The following is a 26467-nucleotide window of genomic DNA, read 5'->3' as shown; positions in this document are numbered from 1 at the left end:
TCTGGCGAAGTTTTGTCTGTAACCTGTAGCCCGCCATCTAATTCTACATTCGGGGATGCAGAAAAGTAGTGACATGTTCCGCTACAGATTCATCTGGTAATACTGGAAGCTGTAATTTTACAATCACAGTCCAAGGTTTGTATGCATGATTACGTAGCATTGTTAGGAAACTTTGTCTTAACAGGGTGTGTTGAATGAGGACAAAGATTATTATCATCATTTTATGAAATAAATTACCACAAACGCATTGTCGAAATGAATTCATCCTTTTTTAAAGATATCAGTTTGCTGACGAAACGCTCTCTACCCAATTAATATACATGTTTGGCCTCTTGAATGAAACGCTAATGATAATAGATATTGATTGATATGTGCTCTTGCTAATATTGGACAATTGACAAGCACTTTTAACAATTCATAAAGCCGAGCTTTTTCACATTAGAATATATCAAAAAAGTGAAATTAATTGCAGTTACCGTAATGTTTATATAAGTAGACCAAGTGTTGAACTGAAGAAATACAACTGAAAATAATGTATAGTTAATTATTCTGTACCTTAATGTTAGATACTACGAGTCCAGTAGTAACATGCCCTGCTGATATGACAGCGGAATATGACTATGGTAATACGACAGCGGTTGTTGAATTCAGTGGCGAGTCAGTGACGGACAACTCCGGTGCAAGCTTGTCGGTGACCTGTGTCCCTCCATCGAATTCTACATTTGGGGATGGTGAAAATACAGTTACTTGTTCTGCGACAGATGCATCTGGCAACGTTGGGACTTGTAACTTCACAATTACTGTCGAAGGTATATACTTCAGACAAAAGACTTTATAAGACTTATCTGGCGTTTGTGGGACTTATTGCTTTGTAGCTCCAAGGGGCAATAATTGATGTACAGTGATACTCGTAGAATTAAAGTGTTGGTGTAAACCTGGAAAACATGAATTTTCTGTTGATGTTCATAATCGTGGTTCTATCTGAAGTCGAGGATGGGCATTTTTATCAACAGCCTGTGTGAAAATTTACCAATGTGTTGAGTCAAAAACTATGATTAGTAAACCACAAAGGTATAGCTAATGAGAAACTGAAATAGCTTACCGAAAGCAGTCTTCTTGTATATGTCTGAAGAAAAAGAAATCAAACTTGATCCTAAGGGACTCCTGCGAGGAAAGATAATACCAGATGAGTTTATGACACCGTACAATAATATTTCTTCTTCCAGATACGACAAAGCCAGTAGTAGTATGCCCTGCCGATATGACAGTGGAGTATGACTATGGTAATACGTCAGCTATGGTTGAATTCAGCGGCGAGTCAGTTACTGACAACTCTGGTGAAACCTTGTCAGTTACCTGTGACCCACCATCGAATTCTACATTTGGGGATGGAGAAAATGTAGTGACTTGCTCTGCCACCGATTCATCTGGCAATGTTGGAAGCTGTAATTTCACAATCACTGTCGGAGGTATGTATTCAAATTGTGAAAGATATGTTAAGAATTTCCAAAAAAGTGTTTAATTTTGTAATAAAATAGTTAGTCTGCAGTTGTCTAAGTATGTTTTGTGCCCTTTTTTGCAGATACCGAAAAGCCAGTTGTTACATGTCCTGCCGATATGACAGTCGAGTATGACTATGGCAATACATCAGCTATAGTGGAATTCAGTGGCGAATCCGCCACTGACAATTCAGGCGAAACCCTTTCGGTGACCTGTGACCCACCATCGAATTCCACATTCTGGGATGGAGAAAATGGAGTGACCTGTACCGCTACAGATGGGTCTGGCAATGTTGGAACCTGTAACTTCACGATAACGGTTGAAGGTAGATGTGAATTATTCTGATAAAAATTTCAAGGAGACTTTCAAATATCATGAAAGAAACAAGCTAAGGTTACGTTTAAAAACGTGTGAAGAGGCGATTTATCCGAATGGGTGTCTTGCTCTTGACTCTTTCATAATTGTTTAATATAGTTGAATCTTTGAACACTGGGTAACCGAGCTGATTGATAATCCATTGCTTTAAAGAACAAATCTATTGGTGTACAAATGTTTAATAATAATGGTACAGATAACGCAGCCTTGCTAATACAACATGACACCCTTCAAAAAAAAGTCGAGCTGTATGCTGTCTTTCTACAAGATATGAATCTCATTGACAGATACAACAAACCCGGTGGTAACATGTCCTGCTGACATTACTGTGGAGAACGACTACGGCGACACAACGGCTGTGGTTGATTTCAGCGGCGAGTCAGCTACAGACAATTCCGGTGAAACGTTGACCGTCACCTGTGTTCCACCGGCAAATTCCACATTTACCGATGCAGAGAACGTGGTCACGTGTTCTGCCACGGACTCCTCTGGCAACACTGGAACCTGTAACTTCACAATTACAGTTCAAGGTAAGTGTATACACATTTAAGTGTGGTTTTTAGACCGAATCAAAACGTGGAGAAAACTAATATACTGATGATCGCGGAGAACAATTCTAACATGTACATGATTCACGTTTTACAGACACGACTGATCCAATTGTAACTTGTCCTGCTGATATCACGGTGGAATATGACTATGGAAATACATCAGCGGTGGTTGAATTCAGCGGCGAATCAGTAACCGATAACTCTGGCGCTGTCCTTTCGGTGACCTGTGACCAACCATCTAATTCTACATTCTGGGATGGAGAAAATATAGTGACTTGTTCTGCTACTGATGCATCTGGGAACACCGGAAGTTGCAACTTTACTATCACTGTGCAAGGTAATTAGAAAGACATTTACAAAAAATAAAACGTGTTTTTTGATTCGTATTCGTTTTGCTAAAGGAAAAAAGTTTACATGAATAAGAATTGCTTGCATAATAGAAATCTATTCCAATTGTTTTTGATTTTAGACACTACGAATCCAGTTGTATCCTGCCCAGCTGACATGACAGTTGAGAATGACTATGGTAACATGACAGCTGTGGTTGAATTCAGTGGAGAGTCTGTCACAGACAACTCTGGTGAAACCCTTACCGTAACCTGTAGCCCACCAGCGAACTCTACTTTCGGCGACGGAGAAAATGTAGTGACTTGCTCTGCTACCGATTCATCTGGCAATGTTGGAAGCTGTAATTTCACTATTACTGTTGAAGGTACGCATAAGTCATTCTCTGTAATGCATTTGTTCTCTTTGCCTATTAATCCCCTTAATCAAATCCAAACTTTGTACGATTTAGAATAAGGGCGAGCATCAGTGTTAAGATTTGCCGTACCAATCAAACTTTGATCGCTCCTATTAAACATTTGAGGGGTTCAGGCTTTTTTCCTCTATCGGTGTAATTACCCTTCCGTTGTTTTTTGGTTAACCCACCTTTCATCAAAGCGTGTCAGTATATCCACATATACAGCTAGTCTTATCAAAGCCATCCAGTCAATCAACCAACCAACCATCAGTCATGGAGCCACTTTACCAGACCAATTGCTTGTTTAACTTACTTGTTATTTACATAGATGTTGATAGTTACGTTACTTGTTCCTCTGTTGATATATCTGATACATTATTAACATAAAACATTTCCAGATGTTCAAAATCCAGTGGTTATATGTCCTGCCGACATCACAGTTGAATATGACTATGGAAACACAACATCGGTGGTTGAATTCAGTGGAGAGACAGTCACAGATAATTCTGGCGAAGTTTTGTCTGTAACCTGTAGCCCGCCATCAAATTCTACATTCGGGGATGCAGAGAATGTAGTGACATGTTCCGCTACAGATTCATCTGGTAATACTGGAAGCTGTAATTTTACAATCACAGTCCAAGGTTTGTATGCATGATTACGTAGCATTGTTAGGAAACTTTGTCTTTACAGGGTGTGTTGAATAAGGACAAAGTTTATTATCATGTTGTTATGAAATAAATTACCACAAGAACGCATTGGCGAAATGAATACATCCTTTTTAAAGATATCAGTTTGCTGACAAAACGCTCGCTACCAAATTAATATACATGGACGGCCTCGTGGATAAAAAGCTAATGATAAGTGAAAGAATCTGACTGATATGTGCTCTTGCTAATATTGGACAACTGAAAAACACTTTTAACAATTCATAAAGGCGACATTTTCACATTGGAATATATCAAAAAAGTGAAACTAATATAGGGTTATCCACAAAATACGGCCCTGTATGGACGAGGGCTCAGTGAGTGACGTATTGGACGAGCCGAAGGCGAGTCCAATACGTCACTCACTGAGCCCGAGTCCATACAGGGCCGTATTTTGTGTATAACCCTATTATTATACACCTCCCTCCATTAATCGTCCGTATAAACTAATTCTATGGTAAATTTTGAGGGATGCGGCACGCGCGATATGAGTGGAATGCGCGCGATTGTTGAAATAAAATTGCTACAAACCCCTGAAAATTTGCGCGTCGCGTGTCTCCCGTATTCGGGACTCCGCGTACTATACAAAATGTGGAAAGTTATTGGACGGTCGAACTCCCATAGGTTACGGCAGTAGGTGTATAATAATTGCAGTTACCGTAACATTTATTTAAGTAGACCAAATGTTGAACTGACGAAATACAACTGAAAATAATGTATAGTTAATTATTCTGTACCTTAATTTTAGATACTACGAGTCCAGTAGTCACATGCCCTGCTGATATGACAGCGGAATATGACTATGGTAATACAACAGCGGTTGTTGAATTCAGTGGCGAGTCAGTGACGGACAACTCCGGTGCAAGCTTGTCGGTGACTTGTGTCCCTCCATCGAATTCTACATTGGGGATGGTGAAAATACAGTTACTTGTTCTGCGACTGATGCATCTGGCAACGTTGGGACTTGTAACTTCACAATTACTGTCGAAGGTATATATTTAAAACAAAAGACTTTATAAGGCTTATCTGGTGTTTGAAGGACTTATTGGTTTATAGCTCCAAGGGGCAATAATTGATGTACAGTGATATTGGTAGAATTGATGTGCTAGTGTAAACATTGAAAACAAATTTTCTGTTGATGTTCGCAATCGTGTTTCTATCTGAAGTCGAGGATGGGCATTTTTATCAACAGCCTTTTTGAAAATTTACCAATATTTTGAGTCAAAAACTATAATTAGTAAACCACAAAGGTGTAGCTAATGAGATAATGAAATAGCTTTCCGAAAGCATGCTTCTGGCATATGTCTGAAGAGAAGGAAATTAAACTTGATCATATGGGACTCCTGCGAGGAAGGATATTACCAAATGAGTTTATGACACGGTAGAATAATATTTCTCCTGCCAGATACGACAAAGCCAGTAGTAGTATGCCCTGCCGATATGACAGTGGAGTATGACTATGGTAATACGACAGCAGTGGTTGAATTCAGCGGAGAGTCAGTTACAGACAACTCTGGTGAAACGTTGTCAGTTACCTGTGACCCACCATCGAATTCTACATTTGGGGACGGGAAAATGTAGTGACTTGCTCTGCCACCGATTCGCTGGCAATGTTGGAAGCTGCAATTTCACAATCACTGTCGGAGGTATGTATTCAAATTGTGAAAGATATGTTAAGAATTTCCAAAACAAGTGTTTAATGTTGTAATAAAATAGCTAGTCTCTCTTAGATCAGTTGTCCAAGTATGTTTTGCGCCTTTTTGCAGATACCGAAAAGCCAGTTGTTACATGTCCTGCTGATATGACAGTCGAGTATGACTATGGCAATACATCAGCTATAGTGGAATTCAGTGGAGAATCAGCCACTGACAATTCAGGCGAAACCCTTTCGGTGACCTGTGACCCACCATCGAATTCCACATTCTGGGATGGAGAGAATGTAGTGACCTGTACCGCTACAGATGGATCTGGCAATGTTGGAACCGTAATTTCACGATAACGGTTGAAGGTAAATGTGAATTATTCTGATAACAGTTTCAAGCAGACTGAAACAACCCAAAGTTACGTGCAAAAACGTGTGAAGAGGCGATTTATCCGGATGGGTGTCTTGCTCTTGACTCTTTCACAATTGTTTGAATATACTTGAATCTATGAATACTGGATAAACAAGGTGGTGCAAGCTACTGATGTTTCGTAACGGAAGCCCTGATATTAATAGCTGTATTTGCATCTCAGCACAGATAGGCTTATAGCAATAGCCATTTGCATTTTAAAGTAAAATTTTTTATCATATTTAATTATATATTTACATTTGCTTTCCAGACTCTACTAAGCCAATGATAAGCTGTCCTGCCGATATTACGGTCGAATATGACTACGGCAACACGTCGGCCCTGGTTGAATTCAGCGGAGAGTCCGCCACTGACAACTCGGGATCGGTGCTCTCAGTTGCCTGTGACCCGCCATCGAATTCTACATTTTGGGATGGAGTAAATGTGGTGACGTGTATAGCCACAGATGGCGCTGGTTTAGCTGCTTCTTGTAACTTTACAGTAACTGTCCAAGGTATGTAGACCTCCTAAGGCTAAAGAAAAGAAAGTGTCTCTGGTCCTTGATATTGAGCAAAAGTGATGCGGTGACGCAGTTTTCTTTTGTTTTCCTTTTTTTCTTTGTTCCCTCTCTTTTTCATTCCTTACAATGCTGGTTTGGCAATATTGATACTACATTATTGTCTTTTATCACTGGCCGCACAATACCTCTATTTTCTTTTTAGCATTTTTGGACATGCATATAGGGTTATCAAGGATAGCTGTACTGACGAGTATGTAACTCCCCCCCCCCCCAAAAAAAAAAAGACATGATACGCAGGTTGTTAAATGCGGTGACCAGGAAGACTTTTTGTTCTGCTGATTGAATGTAAGTTAAAATCTTTCATTTCAGACACAACAAATCCAGTGGTAACTTGCCCAACTGACATGACAGTTGAGAATGACTATGGTAACATGACTGCTATGGTTGAATTCAGTGGCGAGTCAGTTACAGACAACTCAGGTGAAATCCTTACGGTGACATGTGACCCACCATCCAATTCGACATTTACAAGTGTTGAAAATGTCGTGACCTGTACAGCTACTGATGCGTCTGGAAATGTCGGGAGCTGTAATTTTACTATAACACTGCAAGGTATGTAGCTAGGGATAGTTATCTATGTTGAGTTATCCAATCTAAGGCATCTCGTGGTCACGAAAAGTAGCTCTGTGGGCGAAGTAAGTCAGAAATTAATAAAGTTTAGCTTGTTTCAGAAATTGACTTAGCCCTGGCGATTCCTTGTCGTCACTTAGAGCCCAGCATCAAATTCTGCATCTTGGGCATGCAGAAAATGTTGTGACTTGGTTTGCTACTAAAAGTTCTGTTCGAAGCTCTAATTCCATGATAGCTGTGAAATGTACGTGACAGGGGATGTTTAAAAAGGTTTCTAAGAAATAATAAGGTTAATATAAGAGTGCGTAATGAAAAAAGTGCGACAAAATAGCATTAATGAATTCAAAGTGTTACTGTAAGTATTGCTTTGAATGTGAATTAGAAGATGGAGTTTATTATTAAAGGAGAATATTTATGCTCTTCGAATCGTGCACTGAACACAAGACCAGTTAATATTTTAAATATTGAGGGGAAGGTTTTACATACCATTCGTATCTTCTCACAGACTATCAAAGTCCGGATGTTACCTGTCCTGCTGATACCACAGTGGAGTATGACTATGGTAATACGACGGCTGTGGTTGAATTCAGTGGAGAGTCGGTCACAGATAACTCTGGTGAAATCCTTACAGTTAGCTGTCAACCAGCATCGAATTCTACATTCGGGGATGGTACACATAAAGTGATGTGTTTTGCTACCGATTCATCTGGCAATATAGGGCTTTGTTATTTTAATGTAACTGTACAAGGTACGTACACACATTTACTTTCCTGTAATGTTTAAATTTATTTCTCTTTGATATGATTATTGTGTGGGATAATACCGATTATACCTTTTGAAACTGCACTTTTTTAAGCATAAAAACCAATTATTTTTACGAAATTTATCTTTAATTTAAATTGCAACGTTTTGGTAGCATAAGCATCTTTCGCTTTGTGAAAAAGATAAAATGTGGATCATACACGCGTGAAAGTTTTGCTAATATGCCATAAATGAAGACCCATATATTGTGCACCCTTCTCTGCAGAAAAGAAAATGAATATGCAATATCAGAGACGCTTCCAACTTGTTGTTCAACATCGTACAACATATGTATGAAATCATTATTATTTGATTTGAATACTGTAAACAAAACTAGTATTCGGCAAAGTGCATACCAATTTCACACTTCTATTTATGTAATATGCGCTTAACTGTGATCATTATCTAGACATTTCAGTGAGATACTGAATACCTCGAAATAGTAATCTCTTGTTAAAGTGCACGAGTAAAATAATAATTTTCTATATTGCACTATTCAAATGTCTTTCCATGTTATGTTAGCCTTGATTATTGTCTGCTGATATTTTTTCTATACCGCACATGTTTTTGACTGATACGCTATTAATGGAGGAAGCTCGAAGCTATTGCGTCATTAAAAAAGAAACAACTGGAGAAATTGCATGTATTTGAATAAATTATGAGTTGCTCTGTTTGTGTACATTAAATCGGGTGTCTGAGGGATTTAATGTGAGAAGGATAGTCAGGGCCATGACGTTTCTCTGTCTCTTATCTTAGACACTACGAATCCAGTTGTAACGTGCCCTGCTGACGTCACGGTAGAGTATGACGATGGAAATACAACAGCCGTTGTTGAATTTGGTGGAGAGTCGGTTACGGACAATTCTGGCGAAAGTCTTGTTGTAACCTGTAGCCCACCATCGAATTCTACATTTGGGAAGGATGACAACGTAGTGACTTGTTCTGCAACGGACGCATATGGCAATGTTGGCACCTGTAATTTTACGATCACTGTTGAGGGTATGTATGTTCGAACTTTGAAAAAGAACTATCTTGTGTTGAAGTGTGATTATTTTAAAAGATAGTCTTGTAGCATAAAACTCTGGTTTTAATGTTATGTTGTCATATGTTAATGTGTTTTTTGCCTTTTACTATAGGTAAGCGGACGAGTAGGAGGCGGTTTACGGAATTTAACGGTACAGTTTGCCAGTAAAACTCCGAGGCCCGCAGGGCCGAGGAGTTTTATGGCAAACTGTACCGTTAAATTCCGTAAACCGCTGACTACGAGTTCGCTGACCGTGTTATACCACGAATTTGCCGAGTTGTAGAGCCTTGTTTTCACACCGAAAGTTTTTATTTGTAATTTTAGTGCAGTGCAAGTTAAAACTTTGGCAGGAAAACATTGACGCGTTTCGACACCTTGTTGAACGAAAGTATTAAAAAAATAACCATGATTGGATAAAACAAAGTTGACATGTGTTGCTATTGTAGTGCGATGACGTGGTTGAGCACCTGGTCTTATTTGAATTGTATGAATTTGCTTGATTGATTGGTTGGTTGAATGAAGTGAAAAGGTGTTTGCAGATCGACATTAGAGTCACGCTTTGCTCATTTGGGTCGAAAACTTTGAGCAGCATACACGCAATTGCCGAGTCGCTCTACGTAGTTCGATATGGCGGATGAAGTACAAATGAAAGCTGTATCCGGTGCACTTCAACTACCAAAGCCAAAGATGGAAAAGAAAAGTCCCCTGTCACGCCAGTGCTAACGGCCACAATCGGAAGACCAAGCTACACAGCCACGTCAGAGAAAGGCGCAACAGAAACTGCAAGTACAAAAAAAAAAACAATATGTCTAGATCCACAATGACTGTGGTACTGCGTGTGTGTTTGCCTGTAGCTAGATTTAACTTTACCAAAGGCGACTGAAATCTCCACATTCAGTGTTTGACAACTGACTTTGAAGTCTTAAATTTCAGCTTCGAATGATCATGATAACAATAACCCTAACACAGAAGTGATATTTGCAATCAATACCGTTATTTCATGGTGACCTGTAATTGATTTTGAGATGTACAGTCATGCAAAATTAATTTAGTCGTTACTCTGTACTTGATTGTGAAAGAAATTCCTTCTGGTTAATGTCTCGCATTTGTTTTTTTTACTAGTCGTCGCCATGTGATTTTCTTTTGTTTAAAAAGTGTCCATTTTACAAGTTCTTTTGTTTAAAAGTGTCCGATTTACTAGTAAACCGGACAGTTTTTAACAAAAGAACTGTCCGATTTACTTGTAAATCGGACACTTTTAAACAAAAGAACTTGTAAATCGGACACTTTTTAAACAAAAGAAAGCCAGGTGGTAATAATAAAATATTCGGTTATGGAAATTAGAATGCATGGTTAGAAAAATGGGCACGAGGCGGAGAGTGGTATAACAGTAGGTCTTAACTACGTTCGCACGCTCACACTACCTACACACAATACCCATATTAATGGTAGGTTGCCAGACGCCGTCACCGAGTGCCAGCCGGTCTCCTTTATTCCACAAAAACAAAAACTGTGTCGAGCATTACAGACAGAAAAGTACTTTCTGGGGAAAAAATACATAACAGTACAACGCCCCTTTCCAGCGCACAAGACCGCCCAGGAAAAACCAGACAAAAAACAAACGTATATTTGAAAAAATCCTGGAAACCTGTACCCGACGCTATGTCAAATGCGCTTAGGGGAGGATTCGGGTGTCATCCTTACTTGTCGACATTAAATGCAAACTCAAAAAATTTTTAAAATTTCATAACTCTGCATCATCAAAAACACCTAATTTTGAAAGTGGCTGCACAAGCAGTGAGTGCTGGCCTAGAATGGTCAACCTAAACACCTGGCTTACGTTAAATACCCCTAAACATGTGACCAACAGACGCCTTAGCTCTGATTGGCTGTCACTACGACGTTCAGACAAGCATTTCCCGCTATACAACGAACCGCGGGAAATTTTATGTCTTAACTACGTTCGCACGCTCACACTACCTACACACAAATACCCATATTAATGGTAGGTTGCCAGACGCCGTCACGTAGAAAAACTAAAGAACGGGAAGGGAAACGCCCCCCCCCCCATAAAAATGCTACAAGCCTAACTTTTTGGTCACCTGAAGCCGATGAGCAAGAGAATCAACAACGTAACCATCTTTGGCCGTGTCGGACTTCCAACGACCATGACGCTTCCAGCATCTATCACCAACGTCAGCATTGGCCGCCGCTGTGGCACCCCCTGCCCTCAATGAATGCAAACCCAGGCGCCGGTCAAGACCGCAAACTTCCTGCAAACGACCAACAATGGTTTCCCGAGCCCGTGTATAGCTCAGTTTTTTGTTTTGCCGAATTAACCCCCTACCAGACTTGCAATGAACAATGGGCTTAAAAAGAAAATCAGTACTTAAAAAATCAATTGCAGCAGCAGACGCATACCTTTGTAACATAGCGTGAGGGCAAGCAACAGAAGAAATCTTAGCAATAACTACACTATCACCCTGACCGTACTGGTCAGTTTTGCTATGCAAAATACACACACTTAAATGATCGAATTCGACTCTAACGTCGCAACAACGTAAATTGCTTGCTTCATCAAAACGCAAAAAACCAGAAAAACATAACAAAATCATACACAAATCACGTAAAACTAAAACGTCTGTACTGTTCTTATATTTCTCGCAAAGGGCACGGACTTCCGACACTGTGACTGGGTCCCTCCGGGATCTCGTCGGTTGACGGATACGCTTTGCAGTTTCCATTAAATTCACAATGAATGGATGTGTTGTAGGATCAGAATGACCTGCTACCGTATGCGCCCATTTGATACTGTACACGTGGCTGGAAATAACTGCAGCTGAAGCCTGAGTTTCCAACAGGTGTGTGACGAACAAAGCCACGTGGATGGGATTGGCCGGAAGAGCTCCTTTTCCACGAGAACAAATAAAACTCGTCCATTTCTGAAAATAGGCAAAATATTTTTTCACTGTTCTGTCGCTTCTCGACTGCAATAAATAATGGGGTAGTTTCCCTGCAAGTCTTCGCAAGTCTTCATTTTGAAGGCCGTCACTGTTGACCTTGTGGCTATCTGCAACCGTAGTGACGCCTTCCTTTAAGTTTGACCCTGCAATATAAATGAAAACATCCGAAAGTGAGGAATATTCATCGGATGTTTATCTAATATCAAAGGCCAACGCCCGTCATGACCCATCAAACCAAATATGCATTGCAAGCAAATTAAAAGCTAAAACTCTGCCATCGAAAATGCCATTATCGCCCCTGCCTTTGCTAATTATGCCAACTTTAGGCAACACTCGAACTTCCTTCACGAAAACTGCGAACTTACCGTTATTAGGGCATAACAAGGGCCAAAATGGAGCAGACGTCCAGCGAGGACATACGATCGTCCCCTCAGCCCTGTCAGATTCTAATTTTGTAAGTGTTCTGAGAATTAAGTCCGGTGGCGGGACCAACCAATTATTGTCCGAACCCCAGTTCTGCGAAAAAGCATCCACTGCTTCCGTACCCGGACACCAATACAAAGAATTAAATCTTGCACACTTGGCATTGTAATCAGTGGCAAATCTATCCACCGAGTAAGGACCCCACTCATTATCCAGGGCCTTGAACACACTTACCTGTACACCCCAGTCATCAGGGTCTGTGCGCTACTCAGACAATCGGCGTACCTATTGTGTTCCCTCGGTACCCACTCTGGCAGCATGTCTAACTGCAATGTTCGACAAAAATCGTATATTTTCAGTGCCAGCTCCTGCAACTCTGACACGCAACTGCCTGCTCGCAGTATACGAACCACATTCTGGTTATCAGTGCACCATTGCACGCTTTGCCCTTTTAGGCAATTCTCGTTATTCCGCATAACGCGATACACAGCCTCAAGCTCTCGCCATGTAGAACTTTTCAGGCTTTCCACAGTCGACCACCGACCCATGGTTTCACTTGCCCAACGTTCACAATATACCCACCGTAACCAACAGTTGATGCGTCACTAAATGCGCGCATAGCATGGTCGCTACTGCCAATCAGCGCCGTCCCGTTCATTTCACGTACATTCTTCAACCAGAATATCATCTCGTCTAAAACTAAACTATTGACGACAACAATAGAGTCCCAACCAGCTTTTTGCTCAAGGCAAGTATACATATAACGTGAACGGAGACGTACAAGCGGTCCTATTCCCCCTTGCATAGAGATGATATGACCAATGATAGCAGCAAGATCCCTTGCCCGAAAACACGTCTTACCTGAAGCAATAGCTTGGATAACGCCTTTCAGTTTCCCTTCTAGATTGCTAATTCGGTCGTCGGACACGAAAATCATTCCCTGGATCATATCTAATATGTGACCTAACCATCCCACTATGACCTGGGGTTGCCATTGACACTTTTCTGGAGCTAGCAGGAAACCAAACTTCCCGACATCATCCCTTACCTGCGCACTTGCCTGGCAAGCGCCATCCATATCTGCATCGCCCCCAATGCCATCATCAATATACATAATTACCTTGATACCCTGACTCCTCCACCAATTCACCATGGTACGGGTAACTTTGGTAAAGATATACGGCGCTGTGGAAATCCCAAACGGCAAAACTTTGAAAACAAAGTAACGTAGCACACCGTCAATTGACCAGGCAAAGCCGAGATACTGCCAATGTCCGCCAAAAATTCCAATATGATGATAAGCGGACTTTATATCAAAAGAAAAAAGGTGTGTACCATTTCCGAACATCTGTCGAGCAATATCTACGCCCTCTACCGAAACTTGAACTTGTACAAAAACAAGTTTACGTGCCTGCAGTCAAGCACCAATCGTTCTTACCTACCTTGTTCACTGCTACCGTCAAAGGATTCACAACACGAGGCACGCTGTCAACCTCTGCAACACAACCCTTAGCTAATAACTTACCCAATTCTGCTTCGACGAAATCAGCGTGTCTCTTAGCAGACCTATTGTTGTCCAGAAATACTTTACCGGGAACATCCTTCAAAGGTAACTTGTACCCATTGCGAATAACATCCAATACATAAGAGTTGGCCCCAGCTGATTTCCAAACGCTGAAGCTGTTTTCAGCCTTCCAACCGGACTTACCGTAACTTCAGACAGGGCGGCCTGTACGTCCTTATCATTGTGTGCCCCGGCAATAACGTCCGTACACTTTAACTCGTTAACTAAACAGAAAGTTCGTTAACGAAATCTACATCAGAGTTGGCTACCACGCTACCGAACGGTTCACCGTCATCTGCGAAATTCAAGCGGCAATTGAAAACCCAGAAAAAAACGAAAAGTCACTACATGTACGACTAACCTCATTTTGAGAAAAAGTGGTACTTATCTTATTGGCTTCCTGTACCAACGGGCACTCTGAGCGCCAATGACCTGATTTCCCACATGCGAAACACGTGCCAGGTTTCCTATAACCGCCCTGATCAAGCGACGCCTTAGACGCCCCTCCGGCTCGGTAGACGTTGATGCAGACTCCGAATACGGATTCCATCGGTTTCCGAGATAGAAACTTTTCTTGTTTCGACGCTTCCTGGATTCCTCCTTGTATTTCCTCTGCGCCCGAGCAACTGCCTGTAGATCCTCTTTTCGTCATCGGAGTCCTCCGCAAGTTCGTGGGTTTCATATTCGTTAACCACTCGCCAACCCAAGTCTTCATTATCCGCCAAACGAATCAATTTCTGTCTATGACCCACCAGCTTCCTACCTTCCGCAATCTGAACTTTCGCCGCTTGTAGATTAGGATGATCACTTTTGATTTCGTCCAACTGACGAGCAGCTTCATCCATTTTGTCGGCAACTCTCTGGTTGTACTTAAATTGCTCCTCACAGTACTTCTTACGGAAGGACGGAGCCTCCGAATTCTTCATATCTCTGACCGCTGTTAACTGAGTGTCAGCTAGAAGTTTCTGATTAGCAGTTAGATCGTTCTTGAGCGAATCAAGCCGAGAAGTCATCAACTTCTCAAGATCACCCAAAAGTTGAGTGCTCTTTTGGACACGGCTTCTGAAACTTGCTTTTGGATTAAGTCCTCAAAACCTGACAAATCGGATGCTGCCATGTCTAAAATTCCGTTAGCGAAGAAAATGACGAGAATACTGAAAGTGGCTGCACAAGCAGTGAGTGCTGGCCTAGAATGGTCAACCTAAACACCTGGCTTACGTTAAATACCCCTAAACATGTGACCAACAGACGCCTTAGCTCTGATTGGCTGTCACTACGACGTTCAGACAAGCATTTCCCGCTATACAACGAACCGCGGGAAATTTTATTTATACAGGCGGAGAGTGGTATAACAGTAGTTATACCACTCTCCGCCTCGTGCCCATTGTTCTAACCATGCTCTCTAATTTCCATAACCGAATATTTTATTATATACCACCTGACTTTCTTTTGTTTAAAAAGTGTCCGATTTACAAGTTCTTTTATTTAAAAGTGTCCGATTTACTTGTAAATCGGACAGTTCTTTTGTTAAAAACTGTCCGGTTCAAACAAATGCGAGACAATATACCAGAAGAAATTTATTTCACCATTAAGTACAGAGTAAAGAATCACCGGACTGAATTAATTTTGCACGACTGTACCTCTCAAAATCAATTACAGGTCACCGTGAAATAACGGCATTCAAGGATTGCAAATATCACTTCAGTGTTAAGGTTATTGTTATCACGATCATTCGAAGCTTAAATTTAAGACTTCGAAGTCAGTTATAAACACTGAATGTAGAGGTTTCAGTCGCCTTTGGTAAAGTTAAATCTAGCTACAGGCAAACACACACGCAGTACCAAAGTCATTGTGGATCTACACGTATTTTTTTTGTACTTGCAGTTTCTGTTGCGCCTTTCTCTGACATGGCTGTGTAGCTTGGTCTTCCGATTGTGGCCGTTAGCACTGGCGTGACAGGGGGACTTTTCTTTGCCATCTTTGGCTTTGGTAGTTGAAGTGCACCGGATACAGCTTTCATTTGTACTTCATCCGCCATATCGATATACGTAGAGCGACTCGGCAATTGCGTGTATGCTGCTCGAAGTTTCCGACCCAAATGAGCAAAGCGTGACTCTTACGTCGATCTGCAAACACCTTTTCACTTCATTCAACCAACCAACCAGTCAATCAAACTTAATTCATACAATTCAAATCAAACCAGGTGCTCAACCACGTCATCGCACCACAATAGCAACACATGTCAACTTTGTTTTATCCAATCATGGGTTATTTTTTTATACTTTCGTTCAACAAGGTGTCAAAACGCGTCAATGTTTTCCTGCCAAAGTTTCAACGTGCACTGCACTAAAATTACAAATAAAAACTTTCGGCTTGCAAACAAGGCTCTAAATCTCGGCAAATTCGTGGTATAACACGGTCAGCGAACTCGTAGTCGGCGGTTTACGGAATTTAACGGTACTGTTTGCCATAAAACTCCTCGGCCCTGCGGGCCTCGGAGTTTTACTGGAAAACTGTACCATTAAACTCCGTAAACCGCCTCGTACTCGTCCGCTTACCTATAGATAACGGGGATAACTTATAATTCATATTAAATATTGATGACTACATTAGTCCGCTTTGAAATCATTCAACTTAAGGAGCACTTCGTTTTCAGATACAACAAATCCAGTAGTGACATGTCCTGCCGATATGACAGTGGAAAATGACTATGGTAACATGACTGCTATGGTTGAATTCAGTGGCGAGTCAGTTACAGACAACTCAGGTGAAATCCTATCAGTGACATGTGACCCACCATCCAATTCGACATTCACAAATGTTGAAAATGTTGTGACCTGTACAGCTACTGATGCGTCTGGAAATGTCGGGAGCTGTAATTTTACTATAACACTGCAAGGTATGTAGCTAGGGATAGTTATCTATGTTGAGTTATCCAATCTAAGGCATCTCCTGCTCACGAAAAGTAGCTATGTGGGCGAACAATGTCAAGAGATTATTAGTAAAGTTTAGCTTGTTTCAGAAATTGACTTTGCTCTAGCGCTTCCTTGTTGTAACCTGTAGCCCAGCATCAAATTCTGCATTTTGGACATGCTGAAAATGTGGTGATTTGTTTTGCTACTAATGATTCTGGCAATACTTGAAGGTCTATTTGAACAATAACTGTCGAATGTGCGTGACAGAGGATATTTGAAAGGTTTCTTAGAAATAATAGAGTTGTTATAAAAGTTTGTAATGACGGAAGTGGGACATAATAGCATCAATGTATTGAAAGTGTAACTCATAGTATTGCTTTGATCTGTGAATTACAAGACTAGGATTCGTTATGAATGTACAATTTTCATGCTCCTTGAATCGTGCACTGAACAAAGACCAGTCCGTATTTTGAATATTGAGGGGAAGGATTTACGTACCATTCGTATCTTCTCACAGACTATCAAAGTCCGGATGTTACCTGTCCCGCTGATATCACAGTGGAGTATGACTATGGTAATACGACGGCTGTGGTTGAATTTAGTGGAGCTTCAGTCACAGACAACTCTGGTGAAATCCTTACAGTTAGCTGTCAACCAGCATCGAATTCTACATTCGGGGATGGTACACATAAAGTGATGTGTTTTGCTACCGATTCATCTGGCAATATAGGGCTTTGTTATTTTAATGTAACTGTACAAGGTACGTACACACATTTACTTTCCTGCAATGTTTAAATTTAATGCTCTTTGATATGATTATTGTGTGCGACAATTCAGATTTTACTCTCTCTGAAACAGTGCTGTCACCATTTACCCCATTCTTTATACACAGAAAATATGTGACTTAAACTGCAAAGTTTTGGTTGCATCACCATATTCTCTGTTGTTCAGATTATAAAATATATAGGCCATGCGCTATTGACAGATATCCAAATATGCCGTAAATTCAAGCATAATTTTTCCCCTAAGTCACAGAGAGACACGTAACAATGATGCAATATTATGAATTCCTGCATATTGTCGTTTAACAAAAATGTAATGGTCTAACACCAAAAGAAGAAATTGTGTGATTGATTGATGATATTGTGTTGTTTTGTCGTAGACACAACCAATCCAGTGGTAATATGTCCAGCTGTAATGACAGTTGAGTATGACTATGGTAATACATCTGCTGTGGTTGATTTCGGTGGTGAGTCAGTCACAGACAACTCTGGTGAAATCCTGCCCGTAACCTGTGACCCACCGTCAAATTCAACATTCTGGGATGGAGAGAATACGGTGACATGTACCGCTACCGATGCATCCGGCAATGTTGGAAGTTGTAATTTTACCATTGTTGTTCAGGGTATGTATTTGCACCAAGCTAAGTAATGATAACGAACATAACAGCGCATTATGTATGGAAGACAAAACAGGATGTGCTGTTTTTGTTTCTTAGGGGTATAAAGTTATAAGGGGCTAGTACCTCATCTTTTGATGATTTCTGTACTATATCGGTTATTTAATGATTATAACGAGTTCTGCTTTTACTGCGTTAGCGTATTGAGATACGCACCGTCGACCTTGTAAGACAAACGTTTATATGTAAACTGCATTGTTATTGTGGACCAGTAAATTCTGGTAGAGACTAAAATTCAAATGATAACGTCAAAAGTACACTTTCGACAGTTCTTTGATAAGCGAAAGAGTTTCTATCAACATGTTTTGGGAGTGGATCGAGAATGATGAATTGCCTAGTAAGCTAAATTGCTAAAACATCATTGAAGGTTACACTTACTGGCCCTTTAAGGTAGTCGAAACTTAAAGATTTCAATTATTTCTGAAACTTTCTGCAAACGAACGTTCAAGCATTCTCTTTCAAAGTCAAATATAAAATTCATAGGTCAGCACGAAAGGTTTGGTGCTAAACGAACAAATCACCCAATACTTACAGAGGTTTGAATTTGAAAAGGATCGCCATCAATGTACTTTTTTATCTCTGTGTGGAAAATGGGCGATTTTGACATAACTTAGCAGGTGAAAACGGAATTTACTCCATAAACTTTAAAATGAGTTCACGCAATTTGTGGGCAAAAAACATTGCAAATGTTAGGAAGTCAAAATATATGTCCCTAGGCGCATACTACAACAATGTTCAATATAAGTGATTACAGTCTTGAACGCATTGGTTGTTTACTTAATCTTTTGAAGAGGCTAAACTGTTAATCTTTGTTGTTATTTTTCTCAGACACTATTGCGGCTGTTCTCATCTGTCCTGCTGACATCACTGTCGAATACGACTATGGAAATACATCAGCTGTCGTTGAATTTAGTGGGGCATCAGCCATGGACAACTCGGGCGAAACCTTGTCAGTGACCTGTGACCCACCATCAAATTCTACATTCTGGGATGGTGAAAATGTGGTGACTTGTTATGCTACTGATGCATCTGGGAATAATGGAACGTGCAATTTCACAATTACTGTCGAAGGTAAAAGTAACATTATTAACCAAGATATTTGGTTTGTTAACGGTCGGCAATTGCGCGAAAAGATAACGAAGGAGGACATTTTGATTACCTTAATAACATTAATTTAATATAATACGTTTTACATCATACATAGTCGGCCCTTTTGTCCCTCCAACAACAACAACAACAACAACAACAACAAACAACAAACAATATTCATTATCATCATCATCATCACCATCTTCGAAATTGTCTTCTATCGGGCAAACCAGGTAAAGGAAATAAGCGCTCTTACAAGACTTGAACTAATGTAACAAACAGTTTGGCAAATCTACCAGCATACACATAGTTCATAAGCTACTGCAATTATTAAGTTTCAGTAGTACACACTGACTATGCAATTAAAATATTGTTATGCTGATAGAATATAAGTTAAAAATCTTTCATTTCAGACACTACGAATCCTGTGGTAACTTGTCCAGCTGATATGAGGGTTGACAATGATTACGGTAACATGACAGCTGTGGTTGAATTCAGCGGCGAGTCAGCCACAGACAACTCTGGTGAAATCCTTACGGTGACATGTGACCCACCATCAAATTCTACATTTGGGGATGGTGAAAATGTAGTGACTTGCTCTGCTACCGATGCAACTGGTAATACCGGAAGCTGTAATTTCACAATCACTGTACAAGGTACGTGACAACTGTTGGTCGAAAGGCTTTAGGAAAGAAATACAATTTTACAAGAGCGTTTATTGATAGAAGTGCGACATAATAGCATCAAATTAACTCTTATTATTGCTCAGTGTATTAATTCTGTATGAATGCGAGACAGGGATTTATTATCACAGGAGAATATATATGCTCCTTGGATCGTGCACTGAACAAAGACCAGTCCATATTTTGAATATTGAGAGGAAGGTTTTACATACCACTCGTATCTTCTCACAGACAATCAAGTTCCGGATGTTACCTGTCCTGCTGATATCACAGTGGAGTATGACTATGGTAATACGACGGCAGTGGTTGAATTCAGTGGAGAGTCGGTCACAGACAACTCTGGTGAAATCCTTACAGTTAGCTGTCAACCAGCATCGAATTCTACATTCGGGGATGGTACACATAAAGTGATGTGTTTTGCTACCGATTCATCTGGCAATATAGGGCTTTGTTATTTTAATGTAACTGTACAAGGTACGTACACACATTTACTTTCCTGCAATGTTTAAATTTATTTCTCTTTGATATGATTATTGTGTGGGATAATACTGATTATACTTTTTGAAACTCTGCACTTTTTTAAGCATAGAAACCCGTTATTTTTACGAAATTTATATTTAACTTAAATTGCAACGTTTTGGTAGCATAAGCATCTTTTGCTTTGTGAAAATGATAAAATGTGGATCATACACGCGTGAAAGTTTTGCTAATATGCCATAAATGAAGACCCATATATTGTGCACCCTTCTCTGCAGAAAAGAAAATGAATATGAAATATCAGAGACGCTTGCAACTTGTTGTTCAACATCGTACAACATATGTATGAAATCATTATTATTTGATTTGAATACTGTAAACAAAACTAGTATTCGGCAAAGTGCATACCAATTTCACACTTCTATTTATTTAATATGTGCTAAACTGTGATCATCATCTAGACATTTCAGTGAGATACTGAATACCTCGAAATAGTAATCTCTTGTTAAAGTGCACAAGTAAAATGATAATAATTTTCTATATTGCACTATTCAAATGTCTTTCAATGTTATGTTAGCCTTGATAGTCTGCCGATATTTTTTCTATACCGAACATGTTTTTGACTGATACGCTATTAATCGAGGAAGCCCGGAGTTGAGCTATTGCGTCATTAAAAAGAAACAACTGGAGAAATTGCATGTATTTGAATAAATTATGAGTTGCTCTGTTTGTGTACATTAAATCGGGTGTCTGAGGGATTTAATGTGAGAAGGATAGACAGGGCCATGACTTTTCTCTGTCTCTTATGTTAGACACTACGAATCCAGTTGTAACGTGCCCTGCTGACGTCACTGTAGAGTATGACGATGGGAATACAACAGCCGTTGTTGAATTTGGTGGAGAGTCGGTTACGGACAATTCTGGCGAAAGTCTTGTTGTAACCTGTAGCCCACCATCGAATTCTACATTTGGGAAGGATGACAACGTAGTGACTTGTTCTGCAACGGACGCATATGGCAATGTTGGCACCTGTAATTTTACGATCACTGTTGAGGGTATGTATGTTCGAACTTTGAAAAAGAGCTATCTTGCGTTGAAGTGTGATTATTTTAAAAGATAGTCTTGTAGCATAAAACACTGGTTTAATGTTATGTTGTTATATGTTAATGTGTTTTTTGCCTTTTACTACTGATACCGGGGATAAATTATAATTCATATTAAATATTGATGAATACATTAGTCCGCTTTGAAATCATTCAACTTAAGGAGCACTTCGTTTTCAGATACAACAAATCCAGTAGTGACATGTCCTGCCGATATGACAGTGGAAAATGACTATGGTAACATGACTGCTATGGTTGAATTCAGTGGCGAGTCAGTTACAGACAACTCAGGTGAAATCCTTACGGTGACATGTGACCCACCATCCAATTCGACATTCACAAATGTTGAAAATGTCGTGACCTGTACAGCTACTGATGCGTCTGGAAATGTCGGGAGCTGTAATTTTACTATAACACTGCAAGGTATGTAGCTAGGGATAGTTATCTATGTTGAGTTATCCAATCTAAGGCATCTCCTGCTCACGAAAGTAGCTATGTAGGCGAACAATGTCAAGAGATTATTAGTAAAGTTTAGCTTGTTTCAGAAATTGACTTAGCTCTAGCGATTCCTTGTTGTAACCTGTAGCCCAGCGTCAAATTCTGCATTTTGGGCATGCTGAAAATGTGGTGACTTGTTTCGCTACTAATGATTCTGGCAATACTGGAAGCACTATTTGAACAATAACTGTGGAATGTACGTGACAGAGGATATTTGAAAGGTTTCTAAGAAATAATAAAGTTGTTATAAGCGTGTGTAATGACGGAAGTGCGACATAATACATTCATGTATTGAAAGTGTAACTCTTATTATTGGTTTGAACTGTGAATTAGAAGACTTGGATTCGTTATGAATGAAGAATTTTCATGTTCTTCGAATCGTGTACTGAACACTTCACTAGTCCATATTTTGAATATTGAGAAGAAGGTTTTACATACCATTCGTATCTTTTCACAGACAATCAAGTTCCGGATGTTACTTTCCTGCCGATATAACAGTGGAGTATGACTATGGTAATACGACGGCTGTGGTTGAATTCAGTGGAGAGTCTGTCACAGACAACTCTGGTGAAATCCTTACAGTTAGCTGTCAACCAGCGTCGAATTCTACATTCGGGATGGTACACATAAAGTGATGTGTTTTGCTACCGATTCATCTGGCAATATAGGGCTTTGTTATTTTAATGTAACTGTACAAGGTAAGTACACACATTTACTTTCTGCAATGTTTAAATTTAATGCTCTTTGATATGATTATTGTGTGCGACAATTCAGATTTTACTCTCTGAAACAGTGCTGTCACCATTTACCCCATTCTTTATACACAGAAAATATGTGACTTAAACTGCAACGTTTTGGTTGCATCACCATATTCTCTGTTGTTCAGATTATAAAATATAGGCCATGCGCTATTGACAGATATCCAAATATGCCGTAAATTCAAGCATAATTTTTCCCCTAAGTCACAGAGAGACACGTAACAATGATGCAATATTATGAATTCCTGCATATTGTCGTTTAACAAAAATGTAAGGGTCTAACACCAAAAGAAGAAATTGTGTGATTGATGGATGATATTGTGTTGTTTTGTCGTAGACACAACCAATCCAGTGGTAATATGTCCAGCTGTAATGACAGTTGAGTATGACTATGGTAATACATCTGCTGTGGTTGATTTCGGTGGTGAGTCTGTCACAGACAACTCTGGTGAAATCCTGCCCGTAACCTGTGACCCACCGTCAAATTCAACATTCTGGGATGGAGAGAATACGGTGACATGTACCGCTACCGATGCATCCGGCAATGTTGGAAGTTGTAATTTTACCATTGTTGTTCAGGGTATGTATTTGCACCAAGCTAAGTAATGATAACGACATAACAGCGCATTATGTATGGAAGACAAAACAGGATGTGCTGTTTTTGTGTCTTGGGGGGTATAAATTTATAAGGGGCTGGTACCTCATCTTTTGATGATTTCTGTACTATATCGGTTATTTAATGATTATTACGAGTTCTTCTTTTACTGCGTTAGCGTATTGAGATACGCACCGTCGACCTTGTAAGAGAAACGTTATATGTAAACTGCATTGTTATTGTGGACCAGTAAATTCTGGTAGAGACTAAAATTCAAATGATAACGTCAAAAGTACACTTTCGACAGTTCTTTGATAAGCGAAAGAGTTTCTATCAACATGTTTTGGGAGTGGATAGAGAATGATGAATTGCCTAGTAAGCTAAATTGCTAAAACATCATTGAAGGTTACACTTAATGGCCCTTTCAGGTAGTCGAAACTTAAAGATCTCGGCTTTTGCTCAAACTTTCTGCAAACGAAGGTTCAAGCATTCTCTTTGAAAGTCAAATGTAAAAATCAAAGGTCACCACGAAAGGTTTGGTGCTATACGAACAATTCAACCAGTACTTACCGAGGTTTGAATTTGAAAAGGATCGCCATCAATGTGTTTTTTATCTCTGTGGGGAAAATAGGCGATTTTGACATAACTTAGCAGGTGAAAACGCAATTTACTCCATAAGCTTTAAAATGAGTTCACCCAATTTGTAGGCAAAAAAATATTGCAAATATTTGTAAGTCGAAATATATGTCCCCAAGGCACATACTACAACAACGTTCAATATAAGTGATTACAGTCTTGAATGCATTGGTTGTTTACTTAATCTTTTGCAGGGACTAAACTGTTAATCTTTGTTGTTGTTTTTCTCAGACACTATTGCCGCTGTTCTCATCTGTCCTGCTGACATCACTGTCGAATACGACTATGGAAAACATCAGCTGTCGTTGACTTTAGTGGGGCATCAGCCATGGACAACTCGGGCGAAACCTTGTCAGTGACCTGTGACCCACCATCAAATTCTACATTCTGGGATGGTGAAAATGTGGTGACTTGTTCTGCTACTGATGCATCTGGAATAATGGAACGTGCAATTTCACAATTACTGTCGAAGGTAAAAGTAACATTGTTAACCAAGATATTTGATTGTAAACAGTCGGTAATTGCGCGAAAAGATAACGGAGGACATTTTGTTTACCTTAATAAAATTGATGTAATATAATACGTTTTGCATCATGCATAGTTGGCATAGTTGGCTCTTTTGTCCCTCTAACAACAACAACAACATCAACAACAACAGCAACAACAACAACAACACAACAACAACAACAACAAAAACAAACAATATTCCTTATCATCATCATCATCAACACCACCATCTTTGAAATTGTCTTCTATCGGGCAAACCAGGTAAAGGAAATAAGCGCTCTTACAAGACTTGAACTAATGTAACAAACAGTTTGGCAAATCTACCAGCATACACATAGTTCATAAGCTACTGCAATTATTAAGTTTCAGTAGTACACACTGACTATGCAATTAAAATATTGTTATGCTGATAGAATATAAGTTAAAAATCTTTCATTTCAGACACTACGAATCCTGTGGTAACTTGTCCAGCTGATATGAGGGTTGACAATGATTACGGTAACATGACAGCTGTGGTTGAATTCAGCGGCGAGTCAGCCACAGACAACTCTGGTGAAATCCTTACGGTGACATGTGACCCACCATCAAATTCTACATTTGGGGATGGTGAAAATGTAGTGACTTGCTCTGCTACCGATGCAACTGGTAATACCGGAAGCTGTAATTTCACAATCACTGTACAAGGTACGTGACAACTGTTGGTCGAAAGGCTTTAGGAAGAAATAAAATTTTACAAGAGCGTTTATTGATAAAAGTGCGACATAATAGCATCAAATAAACTCTTATTATTGCTAAGTGTATGAATTCCGAGACAGAGATTTATAATCACAGGAGAATATATATGCTCCATGAATCGTGTACTGAACACTTCACCAGTCCATATTTTGAATATTGAGAAGAAGGTTTTACATACCATTCGTATCTTCTCACAGACAATCAAGTTCCGGATGTTACCTGTCCTGCTGATATCACAGTGGAGTATGACTATGGTAATACGACGGCAGTGGTTGAATTCAGTGGAGAGTCGGTCACAGACAACTCTGGTGAAATCCTTACAGTTAGCTGTCAACCAGCATCGAATTCTACATTCGGGGATGGTACACATAAAGTGATGTGTTTTGCTACCGATTCATCTGGCAATATAGGGCTTTGTTATTTTAATGTAACTGTACAAGGTACGCACACACATTTACTTTCCTGACATGTTTAAATTTATTTCTCTTTGATATGATTATTGTGTGGGATAATACTGATTATACTTTTTGAAACTGCACTTTTTTAAGCATAGAAACCCATTATTTTTACGAAATTCATATTTAACTTAAATTGCAACGTTTTGGTAGCATAAGCATCTTTTTGATAAAATGTAGATCATACACGCGTGAAGGTTTTGCTAATATGCCATAAATGAAGAACCATATATTGTTCACCCTTCTGTATTCGGCAAAGTGCATACCAATTTCACACTTCTATTTATTTTATATGTGTTTATAGCGATCATCCTCTAAATATTTCAGTGAGATACTGAATACCTCGAAATAGTAATCTCTTGTTAAAGTGCACAATTAAAGATAATAATGTTCTATATTGCACTATTCAAATGTCTTTCCATGTTATGTTAGCCTTGATTATTGTCTGCCGATATTTTTTCTATACCGAACATGTTTTTGACTGATACGCTATTAATGGAGGAAGCCCGGAGTTAAGCTATTGCGTCATTAAAAAAGAAACAACTGGAGAAATTGCATGTATTTGAATAAATTATGAATTGCTCTTTTTGTGTACATTAAATCGGTGTATGAGGATTTAATGTGAGAAGGATAGACAGGGTCATGACTTTTCTCTGTCTCTTATGTTAGACACTACGAGCCAGTTGTAACGTGCCCAGCTGACGTCACG

General features: G+C 39.6%; 2 protein-coding genes across 3 annotated transcripts; both read left to right on the top strand.

Moving 5' to 3' along the window:
* On the top strand, positions 1-24352 carry LOC139127947 (hyalin-like). 2 transcript variants are annotated; one of them, XM_070693798.1, is made up of 19 exons: positions 1-135; positions 567-809; positions 1227-1469; positions 1583-1825; positions 6195-6437; positions 6813-7055; positions 7579-7821; positions 8631-8873; positions 16505-16747; positions 17281-17523; positions 17926-18168; positions 19051-19293; positions 19725-19967; positions 20226-20468; positions 21284-21526; positions 21755-21997; positions 22530-22770; positions 23168-23410; positions 24293-24352. In XM_070693798.1, exons 2-17 carry the CDS (start codon positions 602-604, stop codon positions 22565-22567), a joined length of 3648 nt encoding a protein of 1215 aa, XP_070549899.1. In that variant the 5' UTR covers positions 1-135; positions 567-601; the 3' UTR covers positions 22568-22770; positions 23168-23410; positions 24293-24352. The 2 variants fall into 2 exon arrangements, with proteins under 2 accessions (XP_070549899.1, XP_070549900.1); XM_070693799.1 differs by lacking the exons at positions 1-135; positions 567-809; positions 1227-1469; positions 1583-1825 and adding exons at positions 5291-5518; positions 5639-5880.
* A 148-nt stretch (positions 24353-24500) lies between these two features.
* LOC139127905 (hyalin-like) lies at positions 24501-26447 on the top strand. Its single transcript, XM_070693761.1, has 4 exons — positions 24501-24533; positions 25010-25252; positions 25501-25743; positions 26428-26447. Exons 2-4 carry the CDS (start codon positions 25045-25047, stop codon positions 26445-26447), a joined length of 471 nt encoding a protein of 156 aa, XP_070549862.1. The 5' UTR covers positions 24501-24533; positions 25010-25044.
* The last annotated feature ends 20 nt before the right edge of the window (positions 26448-26467 follow it).

The sequence above is a fragment of the Ptychodera flava genome, unplaced genomic scaffold (assembly GCF_041260155.1).
Source record: "Ptychodera flava strain L36383 unplaced genomic scaffold, AS_Pfla_20210202 Scaffold_39__1_contigs__length_1403739_pilon, whole genome shotgun sequence".
NCBI classification, from domain to species: domain Eukaryota; kingdom Metazoa; phylum Hemichordata; class Enteropneusta; family Ptychoderidae; genus Ptychodera; species Ptychodera flava.
Note: the sequence above shows the minus strand (reverse complement) of the source record. Positions and strands in the feature narration are given on the sequence as shown.